Here is a 19,278-nt window from a genome sequence, read left to right as displayed (position 1 = left end):
ACCCAAAGCTGGACTCAGGACACGGACCACGGTCCCAACCTTCTCCCCAGAACCCTTCAAGTTTCCAACCGAGGTGGTTTGCAGCTCCAAGGAGAAGAACAAGTGCAGGACATGACAAATTGGGCCTAAGATGGGATAGGTTAATATGTTCACTCTTCCTAAAATTCAAGGAATTATCACCTCCCCATGTTAACAGCGCCAACTCTTCTCCCTTGGCTCGGCAATTGAGGGACAATATTCTCACTCATTCTGCTGGCAGATGCTGGGGACGAAGCTGTTTCTGGGCTGACAGCTCCTGGCAACGCAGACAGCCATTTAGAACCTAATTCCCTCCCAAACTTGCCAGAATCAAAACCGATTTATATTTAAAACCTGGAAACCGTGAGCAGATGGGAAGAATGAGCTTCTTCATCTGAAGAGCGTTTAATGGCACGCCGGAAAAATCACAATGCTCAAAAGCACTTGATATTCATCAAGGCTCAGCAACCCTCCTCGACAGCGCTGGTTTTGCTCCTCGTCCTTCCCAGTTAAGAGCATCACGTTGGGTTAATGGGTAACGCAACAGGCAGCTCCCGTAATGGGCTCTCAACGCCCTGTGAGGCAGATGGAAGCGGTTGTGTCTCTTACGGCACCTTCTCACCCCTCTTTTGTGCCTGTTCCTGGTGGGAACACAGCAGAAAGGCTTTGGAAAAGCATTACAAACTGCTCCCCTGCCTCGGTTTTACATTTGGACCATCTGAGAGCTCAAGAGGAAAGTCCAGCCTTTGAAAAACCAGCTCAACGCACCACATATTACCCCAGCAGCTTCTGCTTTATTCAGCCGCTATTTTCCCTCTCACTGCAAGCGGAAACACATCAAAAAATACATATAATTTCACTCCCATTTAGATAAAACCCATATCTGGAAAGCATCAGCACATGCCTCCAGCAACAACCCAATGTTAGACCAAATGAGATAAAAAGAAGGCTCCTGTTTGCGAGTCTCAAAAGCAATTAAAAAACCCCAATCAAATCAACCCTAAATCTCCGAAGTTTTGTCAAAAATGATGCTGGAAAGCTCTAAGGTATTCAGCTCCAGTGCTGACTGTGTTGCAAAGGGGCAGCCCCAGCTGCAACCCAAAATTTCTCTCCATATCGAGCATCTGTGATGGAGACTTTAATTACTTGTGCCAGAACGTCACTTGGATCCTCAGGCATCATCAATGGGAAATGGATTTTATGAGGCAGAGCAAATCCTACTAAGTTTAAGATTATGGTAGGGTTTTTTTATTTAATATTTATGCTCTATTTGAAGAGAGCTGTAAAAACAAATATAAAAGGATTCGCCATGCTAACACATGCATGACTTGCTTTTAGACGCTATTACTTGATCAATAATTAGATTTCAGGAGTGAGTTACGAGCCAGCCAGCACCACAGTCATAAACTTAATTCTGCTATGGAAACGCTCTGACTTTTCCAACGCAAGACACAGATCTCTAAGTGCAAATGGAAGGGGAAAACCATTAAAAATGAATTATTTTCCTCCTCCAGCGCAGCGAGAGATGCTGAGAGGGATCCACCACGTACCTGTGGAAGCAGCAGGGAGCAAACGATGCCCAGAGTGGCCTCGAAGTTGTCTTTGAGCCACAGCCCCACGGCGTGGATGCAGCCGCGCACGTGGATCACGTCGAGCAGCTCCAGGCGCTGGAACAGAGTGGAGAGAAGCGTCACGGTTTTCATCGACATCTTGGGTTTTTGGGGAGATGTTATTTCTTGCGTTCGCGCCTTCTTGCAAGTGGAGTTGCAAGAGAAGCGTTTGGGAATTAATTTGTTGGATTGGAGCTTTCCCTGGGTTTTTTAGCCAAAAAAACGTCGCTGGGAGCTATGGGCCATATGCACGGAGATACTGCGGCTCGGCTGCGACACAGCCCTGCGGTCACCCCCGAAAGCCTCAAAGCACCTTCTGTCCCACCCACGAGCCTCAAAACACAGCTCAGGACCAGAATTTCCTGGGGGTGATCTAGAAAAGCCACATCAAAGCCTGTAGGGACCACCCAAACTTGTCACAACATGCTGAGATGCCAGGGAAAAGCAATACAAATGAATTTATATCCAGCTGCAGTAACAGCTGGCCTTGAGAGGGAAGAGTTTACCTGCAGATAACATGTTCATTTGAGGGGGTTTGGGGAAGGAGAGGCAAAATCTTGTGCGTACAAAGGAAAAAGCTGATGTTACCTCTTTGTCGAGCGTCCGGTATCCACACAGGGTGTTAATGACCCCTCCGGTGACCTGCGGACAGAGAATTGGCGAATAGACTTAACTCAGTGGAAGCCAAAGGGTTTAAGGTGTAAGAAATAAGAATAAAAAGGAAAGAAATAAAAGAGCCCACCCGGACATCTTTATTCAAAGCTCCTTTTGCTACTGCAGGCTCCTTTTTGCCCAAACACGATGCTGAAACCACGCATGTCAGCAAAATATTGTGGGTTTTTAATGGTTTTTTAAAAGAACCTTTTCTCTTTGGTTTATGCTGTTTCAGAGGACGCTCAGGTGCCCCCAAGGCTTTTGCAGTGATTTGAGCCAGGACCAGTTTCACATCCCGTGAGCATCGAGCAAAATGTTCCTTTGATTTTCTCTTGATAATCCGGGGAATCAAATGTATTGGGCTCTCCAGAAATCAAGGGGGAATTTCCTCAAAGTATGTCAGCCCTTTGGGGAGAAACATGAGGATTTTAGACATTCCCAAAGCGTAGATCTTTGCTGACCAACAAAAACGTTTCAAGAGCTACTGCTAATGAGAGAAATTCAGGCCGAACGTTGTTATTCAGGACTTTTATAAAATAAAATAAACCAAAATCTAATTCCTCTGCTTCTGTCAGGATGGAATGCGGTACATTTTGGGTTATAAAACTGATTATTGCTCATCTTCCCCCCCAAAAAAGCAAAGCCAGAGAGTAATGCCAGCACATCCTGGGAACTTTGCACCTCTTGGGATTGATCTTCTGATGGGTTTTTTGGGGTTTTTTGCCTTGTTTTATGGATCAAACAGCAGCTTCCACAACACCGTGTATTTCTAAAGGGGCCTTGTGCCCATAAAGTAATAACGTGCTGAAATGATGACACTCTCAGAAAGATGTTTTTGATGAGCAGTAAAAGCTCCTGGCCAACAAAACAGAAACATCTTGTGCTTCGGAGGCACAGAGATGAGAAAGCGAGATGTGCACATTTAGGTGTCAATTATACTTTCCTGCAAGAAATGTGAAGCTCCAACCAGACTCCAGGATAAAGCTGCAGCTTGTTCCTCCTGTAACTGGCAGGGAAATTATTCTGGCGATACCTGACCAAGAGCTGCTGTACCTACCACGTTACTCACAGCGCTGCCGAAAATCACAGAATCACAGAATCGACTGGGTTGGAAAAGACCTCAGAGATCATCGAGTCCAACCCTTGGTCCAACTCCAGTCTGTTTACTAGATCATGGCACTAAGTGCCATGTCCAATCTCAGTTTAAAAACCTCTAGGGACGGCCCATCGCTTCAAGACACTGTTTATGAATCGGGCATCGTTAAGGAGATTAATTAGTCCCTGCGCATGTGAAACGTGGAGATCGGCAGCAAAACACCTGTCGGCGTTGCTGAGATTTCAGCCGGGGTCGGGACGGCGAAATGGGAAATATTCAGCGTAACAGGAATTTGCAGCGTTCTTATGGTAAATGTTGTCACCTACAGTGGTGTAAAGGAAACTACATGACCAAGGATCCGTCTATTTGGTTTACATTTTAAAATAAACCATTTTTCTTGCTAGCTTTCAGTTGTCCTTGCTTTTCAGACTTGCTTTTGTGGATATCGCTGGTGAAACACCATGGTTTTCTATGGGGCTCATCGTCGGAACGCGTCCGACGGCACAAATTCATCATCATTCATTGCATTAAATAACCAAGAGTTTCTTGGTTGTCTCCAGTCCTGTCCATCTGTTTGAATAATTCCCTTATATTTGGGACAAGTGTGGAAGACAGAAAAGTTGAGGTTAGATCAACTTTTGTCAAAGTCGAAGAAAAGAAGGTCAGAACTGAATCGAAATTTCTAACAGAAAACCAGAAGCCTTTATTCTTCCAGAATGCATTTTGATGCCTTTGGGGATCACAAAAGAGCCATTTAAAACCCACTGAGGGCACTTTTTATCCAACCAGCTGCTTTTTCTCCCCCAAAATCAGTGCCGAAAGCCAGCGGTGACACTTCACAAGGGGTTCAGAGCCGCTGCAGCTGCCCGGGAGGAAGCACAAGCGTCTTAAAAACACTTAGAAAAGCACCTAGAGATAAGAATCCAACCTCACACCCTCAGGCTGGTGCATATTTGCCCATATTCCTTCTTCCTGGGGAGATTTTAAGGTCTATGACCTCGGAGATGAGATTCTTGAAACTATCCCGGGCATTTTTGGGGGATGTACGCTCTCATTAACACAACTCAGCCTGCCCTGGAAGATGGAACACCAAGTTCTTGGAGGCTTTTTTAACAGAAAAAGTCTTTTCTTGGAAAACAGGATGGTTATATAGGTGTTTTATAGTTGAAAACATCTTGCAACCAACCTCCTAATCCACGTTTCATGCTCCTTCCTTCAGCCAAGCTCGCTCCTATCGGCATCTTTTATTCTTTCCACAATATTACATTTTCAAATGATATCTTCCAGCATTTCTCTACCTAAATCTCAAAGGGTTTCTAGGAGAAAATGATGCTTTGCTCTCCTTCTTTCATCCACAGAGCCACAAATCAAGAAGAAGGACACAAGAAGGGTTTCTTGCCAGTATTATAACTGATTGATATAATAAAAAGGTTATTAAGGGCAGAGAGACCATCGTGTTCTCTACTCAATGCAGAAATGCTCACACATGTGCCCGGGCAATCCCTGGTTGTTCCTCCAACCACACAGCCAATGCAAGATCTTCTATTCAGCCCTTGAGTAACGTATTTTGGTGGAAAAAGGGTTTTCGGTGGGACCTGCATGTCACTAAGACCCAACCAGGTATGTCCAGAGCATCACACACAGGTACCTTCTTCATCCTGAGGTGCTTTCCCACCTTCTCAGTCCACAAGGAAAACCCCCATGACAACTTGGCAATATCAGCAAATAGCTACAAACAGAGATGTGCTGGAGCTTGCACTAAATGCAATTACAAGGGGTTTGCTCTCTTGTTTAAACTAAATTTGTATTAGTTTGTTTTATGTCGCAGGCAGCAGCACCCTCCCAAGGGAGCTGGCTCTCCTAATCCGTTTCATGTACTATTAATATCACGTCAGGATGATTTCTTAAGCAAAAGGGCCGTGCGGTGCCAAAAATCACGTCTCTGAAGAGCGAGGCTACATCTATTTACCTCATTACTGCTCTCCGCAAGAACGGGTTTCATTTCTCAGGGAGATTTAGATGCGTTTGGTGAGGTCTCACATCCCATAAAACCGCACTGGCTATCACAACCACATTCGTGGGCTTTAACTCTTGAAAAGAATGTCAAGGATTTACTGTGGACTTTCCCTCTTGTCCTTCACTAGAGCATCCTCCAGATCTATCTCGATGCAAAAAGTTGCCTTATTTCTTACCTTATTATATTAATCATCTGTGATTCTTGTATCTCCGGTACCGCCTGATGCACTTTTGTTTGCCAAATCGTCACCCAAAACCATGGGGAGTGTAAAAAGACTAGAAAAAGCTCTTGACTCTCTCCAGCACATCCTCACTCATAACACAAGAGGACAACACATGAATTTCTAATTCCATCTTCAGGGGCTTTAAGATTCTTAATCAACACCCTGATTAGAAATGACAATTATTTTCGTGGCTGATTTGCAAGTCAGACTTCCACCATAATATAAAACACCGCAGATTTCCCTCTTTTTCCATTAAAAATCCACCAGCAATACCAGACTGATGAGGCAACACTGATGCTCTGGACCCCGGGGAGGTTTTGCTCCCAGGATTATGCTTAACAAATCCTTTTTAGCAGCATTTACAGCATTTTTGGTGCAGCAACCAGGGATATTTGGGCTTTTTTTTCCCCTACCTTGGCCCAGCTTGTGATGTTTTACCCGCAGCGTGTGTCAGGTTGATTGAGATGAGGTGGATGGTTGTATTAAACAAGACGGTGTCAGAGTGTTTAGCTCAGTCTCAGCGGAATATTTCACATGTTAGGTGGAAAAACAGGAATTTGGCAGCTCTAACAACTCCTTGTCACGATACAAACATAATTAATAGCGCAGAGCTTTGGTATTTATTCAACGTTAAAAATACTAAACTATAGCGTAGCCCGTATATATGTGTATATATTCCCTCTCATTTCAGGAAAGAGATTGAAGTGCTGGAGCGGGTCCAGAGAAGAGCAACAAGACTGGGGAAGGGACTTGAACACAAGCACCATGGGGAGAGGCTGGGGGAGCTGGGCTTGTTTAGTCTGGAGAAGAGGAGGCTTAGAGCTGAGCTCAGCACTCTCTAGAACTACCTGAAGGGCAGTTCTAGCCAGGTGGGGATTGGTCTCTTCTCCCAGGCATCAGCAATAGGACAAGGGGCCATGGGCTTCAACTCTGCCAGGGGAAATTTAGGCCAGAGATTAGAAAGCAATTCTTTGCAGAGAGAGTGGTCAGGCATTGGAATGGCTGCCCAGGGAAGTGCTGGACTCACCGGCCCTGGAAGTTTTTAAACTGAGATTGGCCATGGCACTTAGTGCCATGATCTAGTCAACGGACTGGAGTTGGACCAAGGGTTGGACTGGATGATCCCTGAGGTCTTTTCCAACCCAGTCGATTCTGTCATTCTGTATATATATATATTAGTTTCTTTAGTGTCTCACTTCGCAGGATGGCGACGCAGCATCCAAGAAACCCTATAGCGCAGAAATACGCAATAACAACCACCCGCAAGAGGGGGTTTTGCTGAAATATTGAGTGAAATAAAGGCACTTTTTGTGGTTTGCTTGCCTTACCCTCCTGACACAGCAGGTGTAGGGCACCCCGCACGCCAGCGGCCCGCTGCCGTTGCACCAGTGGTACTGGTTCACCGCCCAGTCCCGGTATTCATCGCCACCACAGCAAGAAAACTGCAGAAAGAAGAAGCAAAGACAATGAGATGAGCAGCTGAACCAACCTCGACACACCCAGCTCCCCTCCAGCCTTGTCCTGAATCTCTTTAAAACACCAGCGCCGAGAACCCCGATTATTTTCTGCTTTCCAGGACCCTAAATAGAAGCTGAAGACACCACGTTAAAAAAGAAAAGCGGGTGTTTAACCCCGTTTTGCCCCGTTTTCGAGGCGTGTGGCAGCAACGGATGCGCACACACGTGTATTGGAGGCATCATTGCTTTCACGAGCCCGGGGAAGATGAGGCTCATTCAGGCTGCACTGATTTAATTACAGGTGATTAATCCAACCCGTTTGCGAGAGGCGGCTCTTCCTGCACCTCAAATTAATGTATTTCTTGGCTCTTGGTTCATCGGTGCCGTTCGACAAGATGCTAATAAGGCAGCGCAGTCTAAGAGGGATTTTTCTTCCCGTCAAGTTAAATTAGAGATCAAATGCTACAGCTACAAAGGAGAAAAAAACCCTGCTTTTTTTCCCCCTTCTTTTCGCACAATGGGAAGAAAAAAATGTCTAACGAAAGTCATTTTCTGTTCTCAGCAGAACAAAAGTGGGCTTATTATATACCGACTCATCCCTTCTCTTGGTAAACAAGATTGAATCTTTATGTTTTTCCCCCAGAAAGAAAAGCCCGAAGTGGGCAGGAGGGGTGTGTGTGCTTGGGAAGACATAAAAAAACAGCTTTTCCCCCTTTTTTTAAGCACCGCACCTTCGAGAGGTGGTTTTGGGGAGAGGTTTAACCCCGTGAGTATCTCTCACAGGTTTACAACCCACAGATTTACAACTATTTGCTAACTTCCCACCTTGAATTCCTCTATTGCTTTTAATCCTACCCCAGCAGTGAGGGAGAGCAAAAGTTGCCCAGAAATAGGAGAAAACCACCCAAAGGGGTGTTGGTTGTTGCTACCGACTGGATATTCTCATGCCACAAAGAAGTTTTCCATTTGCTTTTACAACCGTGCCAAAGTTGGTACAAAATCCTTATAATGAGGGTTACTCAGTGCCGGAAAGCCTCACCGGAGTGTTCTCTGCGGTTTAGCTCAAACTAATGTTGTGTCTGGACTTATTTCTCATAAGCTGAGACAGATTTTAGTGTAGGTTTTAATTTCACACAGGCTTCCAGGGCTCAGAGGAACATAACAAGCAGAAATACCAGAGAGCCCATGGAAAGAGGTCACATCCAAAGAGCTCTTGGTGTTGAGAACCATCACCTGCAAGATGTGGGCTCATTACAGCTTAAACCATTGCCCCCGAAGCGACATGGTGATGAAAACTGCCTTTAATCTTCGCTGAGAAGAAAGGAGAAGGATTGCAAGCAAACCAAGCTCCCTCCCAGCCTTCCTTTGAGTTTGGAGCTACTCGGGTTTGAGCACGAACCGCAGCTCTTTGAAATTCAAACCCTGCGCTTGGCAAAGCGGGTTGAACTTTCCTCTTCCACCTGCGCTCAGCAAATCATTAAAATAGATGCAGCGAGTCAGTGGCTTGGGGCAAATCTGGGTTTTTCAGTCCTCGGTGGCTCCGGCCTCGTGTCCTGCAAAGGGCAGGAGTTCAGCAAAGATAAGCAATAAAAACATATAAGTATTATTTTCTTTAGGGCAATTTCCTTCCATTTCTACTTGCTCACAGGCAGCCAGAGCGAATAGGTGTTGACAAGTAAAACCACGTAATTTGCACCACTAGGTAATGTAAAATATGACACTTCGGACCGTAATTACTTGCTATTTTTACTGCGTGATCCTGGTTTAAGGGCGTGAAGGCAGTTGGCTGCAGTTTAAAGCAGGACTTGAGAAAGGGTTTAAGCAAAATTCAAATCCTAAGGGGCGTAGTTTGGTTTGGTCTGACCTAAATAAGCCATGTACCAGTTAGACGAGGTTTTTGATGGGGAAAATGGCAAGAAAAACCACTAATGATGACAGGCTGCTCTGAGCTTGTGCTTTATCAAAACCAAAGCAGGTCTGAGTGCAATCCTTCCCGAGTTCTCATCATTCCAAAGTGAACCGGGCTGCTCAGCTCTCAAAAAAACCCAATTTCCCTTCTCTCCAAAGCTCCTGCACTCAAGACAAAGCGACTCTGCATTTCCAGTGCTGCCTTTGCTGCTGTTCTTGGTTTGGAAATCAGGTGCGACTATAGAATCTCAGACCAATGAGCTGCATGTTCTTGCAAAGCTTGAGATCAAATGTGCAGATGTTAAAGACTTGACAACGCTATAAATGGCCACAACTTCTTTTAGTACAGCGAGAAACTTTGAGATTAACATCTCCCCCTGAAAACTTTTAATAAGAAGCCAAGTGAAGAAGTAGACAGGGAAAAATGTCCTAAAAACAGGGTGAGATTATATGATAAGCCCCTGATCTTTGCTTGTTTGCAGATAGAGAAACATTTCCCGCAAATACATCTGATTTTCTGGAGATTTGTGGTTGTGATTGTGACCTCCTCGTTGGGGATGGATCCAACATCCATTTATCATTCACACACACAGGTCTGAATTACAGCGTTGTCTTAGAGAGGTTGGGATAAAACATCCTGATCTTTCTCAGAATCCATTGTGTGTTGAGACCTTGCGAGGGCTCCCGGGCTTATTAATGCGCTCAGCTCAGTAACGATGACTCCAAGAGTCGAAACCAGGTATTTAAGCCAAGAAAGGGGAGCGTGGAGGGCACCATCGGCCTTAAATTCCACCTACATCAAAGAAGGAGCTTCAGAGTCTCCTTTTCTTCAAAGGGAGAGATAAGATTCACGTATTTATGACGCTCCAAACCATGATGAAAAGAGAAACGAGGCTGAGGTGAGAACATTCAAAGTTCATCTGAGAGCAGCTTTGCTCTCCAAAAACAACCCAGGAGATGTGAAATCACTGCTATTTCTCTCCTAAACCTCAAGTTTTGGGGGTTTTTTTCCACTTTTTTTTAATTCAACAAATGCTTCGAGCCAATTACAATAACACAAGTAACAGATAAACCAAAGAACCTCACTCAAAACACGAACAAACCTCCATCCCCCAAGCTCCCAGGAATGAATTCTCACCAGTGCTGGAAAACCAAACGATAGATTAGAGCCAAACAAGCTTTTCCAGACCAGCCACACACTTAATGATGTGGAAAATAACTTCAAATCCCCACTTTATTTGGCTTTTTCCATGTACTTGGGGGGCGCATTGTTGCTTTGCCAAAGGGCAGAGGGACAAAGGGAAACTCATCTCGCCAGGGCTCAATGGCAGGAATTAGGAGAGTGTTTTAATTTAATTTAATATTTAGCACCTTAAACAAACTATGTGGTGTATAATATACATAGCAGTGTATCAAAAAGTTGGTTAAAAAAGAATTGCGAGGACGGTTTTATCAACCTGCAGGTTGGTTCAAGGACAGAGGACGGATCCTGCCAAGCCCTGGCAGGCTCTGAGCGTTAGATACGGCACAAAATATTCAACCACGCACCTAAAATAATTAAAGCAGGTTATGCCAAGGCTCATATTGGACTGGACGTAGCTCTCGCCAGTCCCAGGAGCAGCTTATCTACAATTTTCCTGTTGAGTTAAGGGCTTGGCCATCAACCGATGACACCTCAAGTGAAGGGACTTACCTAAGGGTCTTTGCAGCCCTGAAAAAGCTTTAACATGTTATTTTATTCCACCTGTGCGGGTTGGGGTAGTTATCAAAAGGTTTCCAGGCTTTAGGCACCTGTTTCCCATCAAGACTGGGAAATATAAATATCCTGGTGCGGTTCACGCCATGGTTTGGAGCAGAAAACGCGATTTGCAGAAAAACTCACTGCAAATTCCTGCTTGGAGAGCAGCACAACGCGAAACTGAGCAAAACGAGCAGGGCAAAGCAAGAAACATCGGGATATTCAAGATAGATCAAGAAAGGCATCCTAGGGATGGGGATAAACTCTGAAAATATGGGGAAAAGCAAAGCTGTTGTTTCAATGAGGCACAACGTCGCTCCCCAATGCCGCCACCCCCCCAAAACCGAACCTTTTCTTGTACAAAATCCAAGATGTTCTTGAAGTCCAGGTCATCGTAATAGTGTCTGATGCCCTCTTGGATGTTGGAGTGGAAAACGGCATTCATCTGGGGATGGGAAAAAAGATAAATCACAGCTTCGACATGGAAAAGGCACCAGGAAAATATCGCAAAACATGAAGATTTTGTCATAGTGTTACCAGCTGTTACAAGAATAAGAATCTAACCCACATGCCGGCACAAACCTATTTCTTAGGGCAAAATTCATTGTTCTTGAGCTCCCAGCTGTTTCTTGCACGTACAAGCAGACTCATGCACCTTTAGCCACCCAATTTTTCCCACACGCTGCGCATTAAATTTAATTATTAGTATGACTTCTTCAAAAGCTCCCTCCAGCTCTCCAATATCATGATTTTAACCCCTGGCAGGGGGGTTTCTGCTGCATTAGGAGGTGAAATATTCTGTGTTGCCAATACTGAGTGATTTATCAGCGGGATGAGCCACAAGCTGGAGCTGAGACCTCATCAGAGCCCCCAGTCGCTCCTAATCCCAACAAATCACTCGGCAATACCATCCTGACCCAAAAAGGGGACGGAGCGGCCCGGCTGGGGCTGCTCCCTCAGCTGTATCTCTGAGGACACTTTGCATTAAACACTAATTGAATTGAAAATGTATTTTACAGGCACCTGGGAAGGTTATTAAGCGAGCAGAGGCTCAAAATGTCCTATGCAGAGCCCGGCGCGGGTTTGCAGCTTCACTCCTGACAAAGTGCCAGGGAGAAATATTAATGAAGGAAAAAGGAAGTTTTTTCTGAGTTAGAAACAGGGGGGAGGGGGAAAGAAAATGTTATTTTTCATAGTTCGCTCTGACATGAAAATTAGAGGTTGGGTAAACGGGGAGAAGAACGCGAAAGAAAGAGAAATGAAGGCGCGTCAGAGCGGCAAACAAAGGCTGCACCAGTGAGGGGGGTTGGAAAACCTCAAGGAATCGCTCGGGTGGAAGTTTATTTGAATGTACATTCCCAGTTTACTCAGCGCTAAGACCAACACGATGGGCAGCACTTGAATTTTACCCTTTTCTGCTTGTTTTCCCCCAGATCTTGTTGCCACCTGAGAAGATGCCGGCCCGGAGGCAGCCACTGGAATTAAATCCTGATTTTAAGGTGGGAGATAAATGTCGCGGTGTTAAGTCATTACATTCTGGTTATGAGACCTCTCCACTCCCTTCCCTTCAAAGATGCCAAACCCGTTATCTCTGATAACCTCCAAAAACCCATTTGCATATCAATAGAGCCCATTTTAATATTCAGTAGCTTCAAGGCCACTAAATTTGTTCCTCGTTCTTGCTTATTTAATACAAAATCCAATTAAATATGTTTTTAGCAAGTTTCATAAACAAGCATTGTTCCAAATGCAGATTTGTGCCTCCAAACAATTTCAGGTCAAGTGGATTCACCGCTTGTCGGATCTCTCTTTTCTTTCTCCCTCATTGTTTGATTTTTAATTAGGTTTTGATGTCGCCCATTAAACTGAAATAAAGGGACAATTTAGGCATTAATGATTTCTACTCATCTCCACGGTGCACTGTGTTTTTTGGAGATCGGAGGGTTTCGGAGATGGATGGAGTTGGTTGCAGCATCCTAAAGATGGTTTTGGGGCTCAATGAGCACAAAACTTCCACCCCAACCTGTTTATGGGGTTCACCGAGCACATACCCCAACCCCAACCTGGTTTTGGGGCTCACTGAACATAGAACTCCAACCTCAACCTGTTTTGGGGGCTCAACGAGCACAAAACTCCACCCCAACCTGTTCTTGGGGTTCACTGAGCACAGTAACTCCAACGCCAACCTGTTCTTGGGGTTCACTGAGCACACAACTCCAACCCAAACCTGATTTTGGGGCTCACTGAACATAGAACTCCCACCCCAACCTGTTTTCGAGGCTCACTGAGCACAGAACTCCAACCCCAACCTGTTTTGGGGGCTCACCGAGCACAAAACTCCAACCCCAACCTGGTTTTGGGGCTCACCGAGCACAGAACTCCAACCCCAACCTGTTCTTGGGGTTCACTGAACACAGAACTCCAACCCAAACCTGATTTTGGGCCTCACTGAACATAGAACTCCAATCCCAACCTGTTTTCGGGGCTCACCGAGCACAAAACTCCAACCCCAAGGGGTCTGAAAGCATCTCGCTGTTTTGCGTAGAGGGGAATCGATTTTTCGAAGCAGTAAGCAGGTATTTCAGATGCTGTTCTCCTGCCTTGTGCATTCATCGAGCCAGCAGAGATTGAGATTAGCTATTTAATCGTTCGATCGATCGCAAGGGTAAGATTAAATTGGAAACGGCAGGTTTCTTCAGCAGGGGAGGGAGGCCAGAAAGCACATTGTTGGCAGCATTTACCATCTCACCGGCTCAGCTATAACTCAAACCTGTCCTTGCAAATGCAAGCCAGCAGTTAACGTAATTGAGGCAAGGAGTTTAATGAGTCCTCAAGACTCAAAAGAAAAAACCAATACAGCATGTTTTTGGCTGAGATTCTGCATGGGGAGATGCAGCAGGAGCTCTGGGGGGTGCTGGAGATCTGTCGTGGCTTTGGAGCATGATGGGCAGCACCAAAAGAGCAAAAACAATGGAAATCTGCTGGTTTCTGGCCTTATGCTAAGAGGTACTTGCGGAGTTTCGTCCCCAATGACACGCGGGGCTGTGGTTTGTCCCCATGTGGCATCCAAAGGCTCCTGGTTGCACCCACCTTGTTTTCAAAGATGATTTCGATGAATATCAGCAGCAGCTCCGTGAGGAAGATCACCAGAAGGACCCAGAAGAACTGAAAAGAGAAAGGAAAGGATTAACCCCTGCTCCAAATTGGGCTGCGTCACCTGTCAATGAGGGAGACCTGGAAACCTGGAGCTGCTTTCAAACACTGAGAAATGAAATAATTCCATTCTGAGCTCCTCAGGGAGCTGCAAACCTCTTCCAAAGGTCTCGGCCCTAAAAGCAAAAGCAGTTTGGTCCCTTGCAGAAAGGAAGGAAAGATGGATGGGAAAGAGAAACCGGATGCAATCCGGCAAAATTCTGCATGGGGAAAGAGGTTAAAAGGATGCAGGGGGTGCAAACGTTATCCCTGGGTGGGTACGTGTGTTCACCATCTCTCTGCGATTGGCGCTTGGTTGAATATCGGTGTTTCCAAGCTGAGCGTCCAATGGAGGATCATCCATCCCCCAGAGTACAGACAAGAACTCACGTCTGTGCCAGAATCGATTGTGGCAACAAATTTAGGCTGGAAATCCAAGTCCTGAGGGAGCAAATGACTTAAACAAGAAGCTTTGATGCTCTTGCAGGCAACACCCATCGCTCTCCTGATGCTTTGGTCACCGAGACGTCCCATCGGGCATCGTGTCCAACGTTGCAGAGGATGGAGAGCAAAGCTCAGCTCAGCTCACATGTCCCCAAAACTCCATCCATCAGCAACTTGGGAGATTCACCAGCAAAAGGAAGGCGGAAAATTACCACGGTAACCAGCTAAAAATCCAAAAGCATGTTAAAAAAAACGGGGGGAGAGAGAATTTATGACCGCGATATTCCCTTGGACCATGGGTTTATTAGAGCAACCTGTTAGCAAAGGCAGGTAGCACTGGGACCTGCATGCTCAGAAATTATTTCCCCCCCCAAAAAAAGCACCGTTGCAGCAAAAACACCATTCATGCCCCAAAGTGTTGGGGTTTTTAATTAGTCACCCACCAATTAGCTTTGCACTGGGGTTCTTCATTAAGAACCTGGTACGTGGTCCCGCTGGAGAAGCAGCGTCGTGCTCATCACCAGCTAAATCAGCTCAGAATGGGCTGGGTATAATTAGGCAGGGAATCCCATAATTAAGGAATGCAATTAACGAAGCACCTGTTATCTGGTAGGCAGAGATGATCCGCAAAACGCTGCATGCATTTAAGCTGATAGAAAACAGGGCTGCTTTGGGAGAAGCCCAAGAAGGAGCAGTGTGAGGTTTTACAAAGCCAGGCCTAGATCTTGCAACGCTGCGGCGAAAAAGAGAAATTCAATTTTGGAAAGATTTTTGTTATTCAGCCTTAGTTAAAAGCCAAGGATATAAAAAATAAGCCTTTTGTTTGCTGTTTGCTGGGGAAAAGTACGATTTTTTATCAATTGTGCTGTGAGCAGAGAGAAAAGAGCGTGACCTGAGTCCAAGCGGGGACCAGCGCTGTGGTTGTGCACCAAAAAAACCCCTAAAAATCAGCACGATGCTTCTTGCCAAATCAATAAGGCTCCTCTGAAAGCACCAACCCTGCAGCTCTTCCCAGAAACTGAGGATTTTACCCCAAAAGACCCATCGTGCAGGTTGCCGGGTGGACTTTCTGCTTTTCCTGACCATTATGCGTCAAGCATCAATTTTATCCACCACTCCATTTCCTTCTTTCTGGCTTAATTTGTGCCGTATGGCTTGTCGAGATCTAACAGGCAAGGATTATGCGATACAACCCAGCTTGCTCCTTGCATATTGAAATCAAGGTTGATATTTAATATCCAGGTTTGATATCAGATTTATAAACGAAGGCGGGTGCATCGTGCAAAGACCACGGGATGTTCATCATACGTGGTTGTTAGAGAAATAACCGAATGCGGCTTGAAATGAGGTTCACAGGTAGCAAAACGCACCGTTTCCAAGAGAACAAGCCCAAAAATGAGCTGAGTCCATGGGCTTTATTAATGAGGGGAAAAAGCCAGAATTAATTAGGAAGAAAGACACAGCAGGTGCTGATTGCAACTCCTTGCAGGAGGGAAACTCCAACTCAGCCCAGCTCCCCTGGACGCCGTATAATATGTAACATAACCTTAAAAAAAACACATTTTCCCTTATAATTTATAGAGGATTTGCAAGAAAAGCAACTGCAAACCTGGGTCTCCAGCGCAGGTCGTGCAAGTGTATAGTTTGAGCAAAAAGCAGCTTTTCTTCCCCCAAATAAGGGCCGAATGGAGCAGGAAAACCCTCACCGGCTGCAGGAGCATAGCAGAAAGTGGCAATTCTTGTTCTGTGTTCACAAGGATTGTTGTAATGCACGTTTAGGGGTGAAACTGCTGGCAATATCCCCGATCGTCCCTTTTAACTAATGGATTGCAGCCTGTTTGCCAGAGCAGGCACGAATAGGCATTTTGTTCCTTAAAAAGTCACCGGCGGCAAAATAAAAGACCAAAAATCCACATTAAGCGGCGTTTTAACCCTGTGAGTTTGCGGCAGGTTCGAAATCACAAAGCAAGTCAAGAAATAAACATAAAAATCATAAAGTGAAACGGCAAAGAGCTGGTTTTTCCCCTAATTTTTGGGAGAATTCAGCATTTGTATGGAAGCGGTGGCGCATGGGCTTCACTGCTCGCACCCATGAGAAGAGGGAAATACAGAAGAGAAGGGAGCAGGAAGGTCTCACCCATCACAAAGAGCAAAGCAAACCCAGATTTCATGGAGAGAAACTCCCCAATAAAACCTTCATCTTGCTCTACACAGCTGGATCGGGGAAAAGTTATTCAATTCTTATTAAATGAATACTCGCTGCAGCCAGTTCCCTTCACAGAATCCCAGAATGTCAGGGGTTGAAGGGACCTGGAAAGCTCATCCAGTGCAATCCCCCCATGCAGCAGGAACACCCAGATGAGGTTACACAGGAAGGTGTCCAGGCGGGTTGGAATGTCTGCACAGAAGGAGACTCCACAACCCCCCTGGGCAGCCTGGGCCAGGCTCTGCCACCCTCACCGGGAACAAGTTTCTTCTCAAATTTAAGTGGAACCTTTTGTGTTCCAGTTTGCACCCATTACCCCTTGTCCTATCACTGGTTGTCACCGAGAAGAGCCTGGCTCCATCCTCCTGACACTCCCCCTTTAGATATCTGGAAACATGAATGAGTCCCCCCTCAGTCTCCTCTTGTCCAGCTCCAGAGCCCCAGCTCCCTCAGCCTTTCCTCACCCGGGAGATGCTCCACTCCCTTCAGCATCTTTGTTGCCCTGCGCTGGACTCTCTGCAGCAGTTCCCTGTCCTGCTGGAACTGAGGGGCCACAGCTGGACACAATATTCCAGGTGTGGTCTCCCCAGGGCAGAGCAGAGGGGCAGGAGAACCTCTCTGACCTACTGACCACCCCCTTCTAACCCACCCCAGGTACCATTGGCTTCCTGGCCACAAGGGCCCCGTGCTGGCTCATGGTCACCCTGCTGTCCCCAGGACCCCCAGGTCCCTTTCCCCTACGCTGCTCTCTAATGGTCATTCCCCAACTTACACTGGAACCTGGGGTTGTTCCTGCCCAGACACAAGACTCTACACTTGCCCTTGTTCTATTTAATTACATTTTTCCCTGCCCAACTCTCCAGCCTGTCCAGGTCTCTGATGGCAGCACAGCCTCTGGTGTGTCAGCCACTCCTTCCACTCCTCATAGAGCTCATCAATGCACAAATTCTCAATAAATTCTCCTGCTTAATTCCCTCCGACACTTGCACAAAAAGATTAATGGCTCCACGCTCCCCTTCCCTCCTCTAACGAGTCTCCAGAGCCGTTTTGTTCATTGTTCATCTCTCCCGAAGCTTCTGCGCTTGGGTTTAAACCCCCAATTTGGGGAATAACCTTCCTCGTTAGGGTAATTTACATAAGCGATATATAAATCACCCAGAGTGACCCCTTCCCATGTGTTCGCTGGGTGTTTGGTTTTCTGCCATCTCCGTATGCCATAAAAAACGTTCTGCTGTCAAGTTTCATCTCCCAGAAGCTTTAAAAGCAACTGAAATATGGAGTTAATCCAGAATTAACTCTTCCAGAAGTGGGTCTGGCTGATAGAGAGGCACAAACCTGAAATATGGAGTTAATCCAGAATTAACATTTCCAGGCATGGGTCTGGCTGATAGAACGGTGCAAAACTGCTGAAATATTGAGATAATGCAGAATTAACAACTCCAGACACGGGTCTGGCTGATGGAGGGGTGCAAACCTGCTGAAATATGGGGTTAATCCAGAATTAACAATTCCAGATGCGGGTCTGGTTGATAGAACGGTGCAAACCTGCTGAAACATGGAGTTATCCAGAATTAACAATTCCAGATGCGGGTCTGGTTGATAGAACGGTGCAAACCTGCTGAAATATTGAGTTAATCCAGAATGAACAACTCCAGATGCAGCTGGTAGGACGGAAGAGCTCCTGGAGCAATGGAAAAGCAGCAGAGAAATCAGTGGGTTATTTAATCTGAGCAAACTCAAAATGCTGTTTTAGTCTCATAGTGTGGCTGGGGAGAAAGAAAGAAAGAAATTAAATCTCCAAAAATCCAATATTTCTACCCAGCACAAGGAGTTTCCCATGTGGGCCGAGAAGGGAAAATATTTGCTTCTCGATGATGCTACTTCAGCTCAGTCCCAGGAAAAGCCAAGATAATAAGAGGGATAACAGGGATGATAATGCCTATAGAGCCTATGATCAAGCCAAAAAGAAATTAAATAAACCCATATATAGATTCATGGATACTTTGTGGCAGGACACTGGGAGAGATGAGGCTGGAGATGCTCTTGATGAACTGAACATTAAATTAGTTCAGGCAGATCATGAACAGCTGCCTAATTAAAGCAATCAAGAGGGTTTTTCCTTAGAAAAAGTTACTGGTCACACTTAAAAGCAGCTACAAGGCCCATAAAATAAGACCCTATGGAAGTAAATAGAGGAGGAATAGATGGTTTCACACAGAATCACAGAATCGACTGGGTTGGAAAAGAGCTCAGAGATCATCAAGTCCAACCCTTGGTCCAACTCTAGTCTGTTTACTAGATCATGGCACTAAGTGCCATGTCCAATCTCAGTTTAAAAACCTCCAGGGCCGGTGAGTCCAGCACCTCCCTGGGCAGCCATTCCAATGCCTGACCACTCTCTCTGCAAAGAATTGCTTTCTAATCTCCAGCCTCAATTTCCCCCTTGTCCTATTGCTGATGCCTGGGAGAAGAGACCAATCCCCACCTGGCTAGAACTGCCCTTCAGGTAGTTCTAGAGAGTGCTGAGCTCAGCTCTAAGCCTCCTCTTCTCCAGACTAACCAAGCCCAGCTCCCTCAGCCTCTCCCCATGGGGCTTGTGTTCCAGTTCCTTCCCCAGTCTTGTTGCTCTTCTCTGGACCCGCTCCAGCACTTCAATCTCTTTCCTGAGCTGAGGGGCCCAGAACTGAACACAATACTCCAGGTGTGGCCTCCCCA

The 19,278-nt window shown here is 45.9% G+C and overlaps 1 protein-coding gene across 21 annotated transcripts in view; it reads right to left on the bottom strand.

The window, feature by feature from the left end:
* The window catches only part of LOC102087877 (tetraspanin-15), an 84,345-nt gene that overhangs the window by 8,865 nt on the left and 56,202 nt on the right, over positions 1 to 19,278 (bottom strand). For all 21 annotated transcript variants that reach the window (XM_065040660.1, XM_065040663.1, XM_065040665.1 and 18 more), the window contains 5 exons: positions 13,812 to 13,886; positions 11,071 to 11,166; positions 6,947 to 7,060; positions 2,217 to 2,270; positions 1,569 to 1,685 (listed from right to left, as the gene is read on the bottom strand). In XM_065040660.1, the coding sequence (XP_064896732.1) occupies positions 1,569 to 1,685; positions 2,217 to 2,270; positions 6,947 to 7,060; positions 11,071 to 11,166; positions 13,812 to 13,886 (456 nt within the window). The remainder of the gene's footprint in view (positions 1 to 1,568; positions 1,686 to 2,216; positions 2,271 to 6,946; positions 7,061 to 11,070; positions 11,167 to 13,811; positions 13,887 to 19,278) is intronic.

Source organism: Columba livia, chromosome 25, assembly GCF_036013475.1.
Source record: "Columba livia isolate bColLiv1 breed racing homer chromosome 25, bColLiv1.pat.W.v2, whole genome shotgun sequence".
NCBI lineage: Eukaryota > Metazoa > Chordata > Aves > Columbiformes > Columbidae > Columba > Columba livia.
Note: the sequence above shows the minus strand (reverse complement) of the source record. Positions and strands in the feature narration are given on the sequence as shown.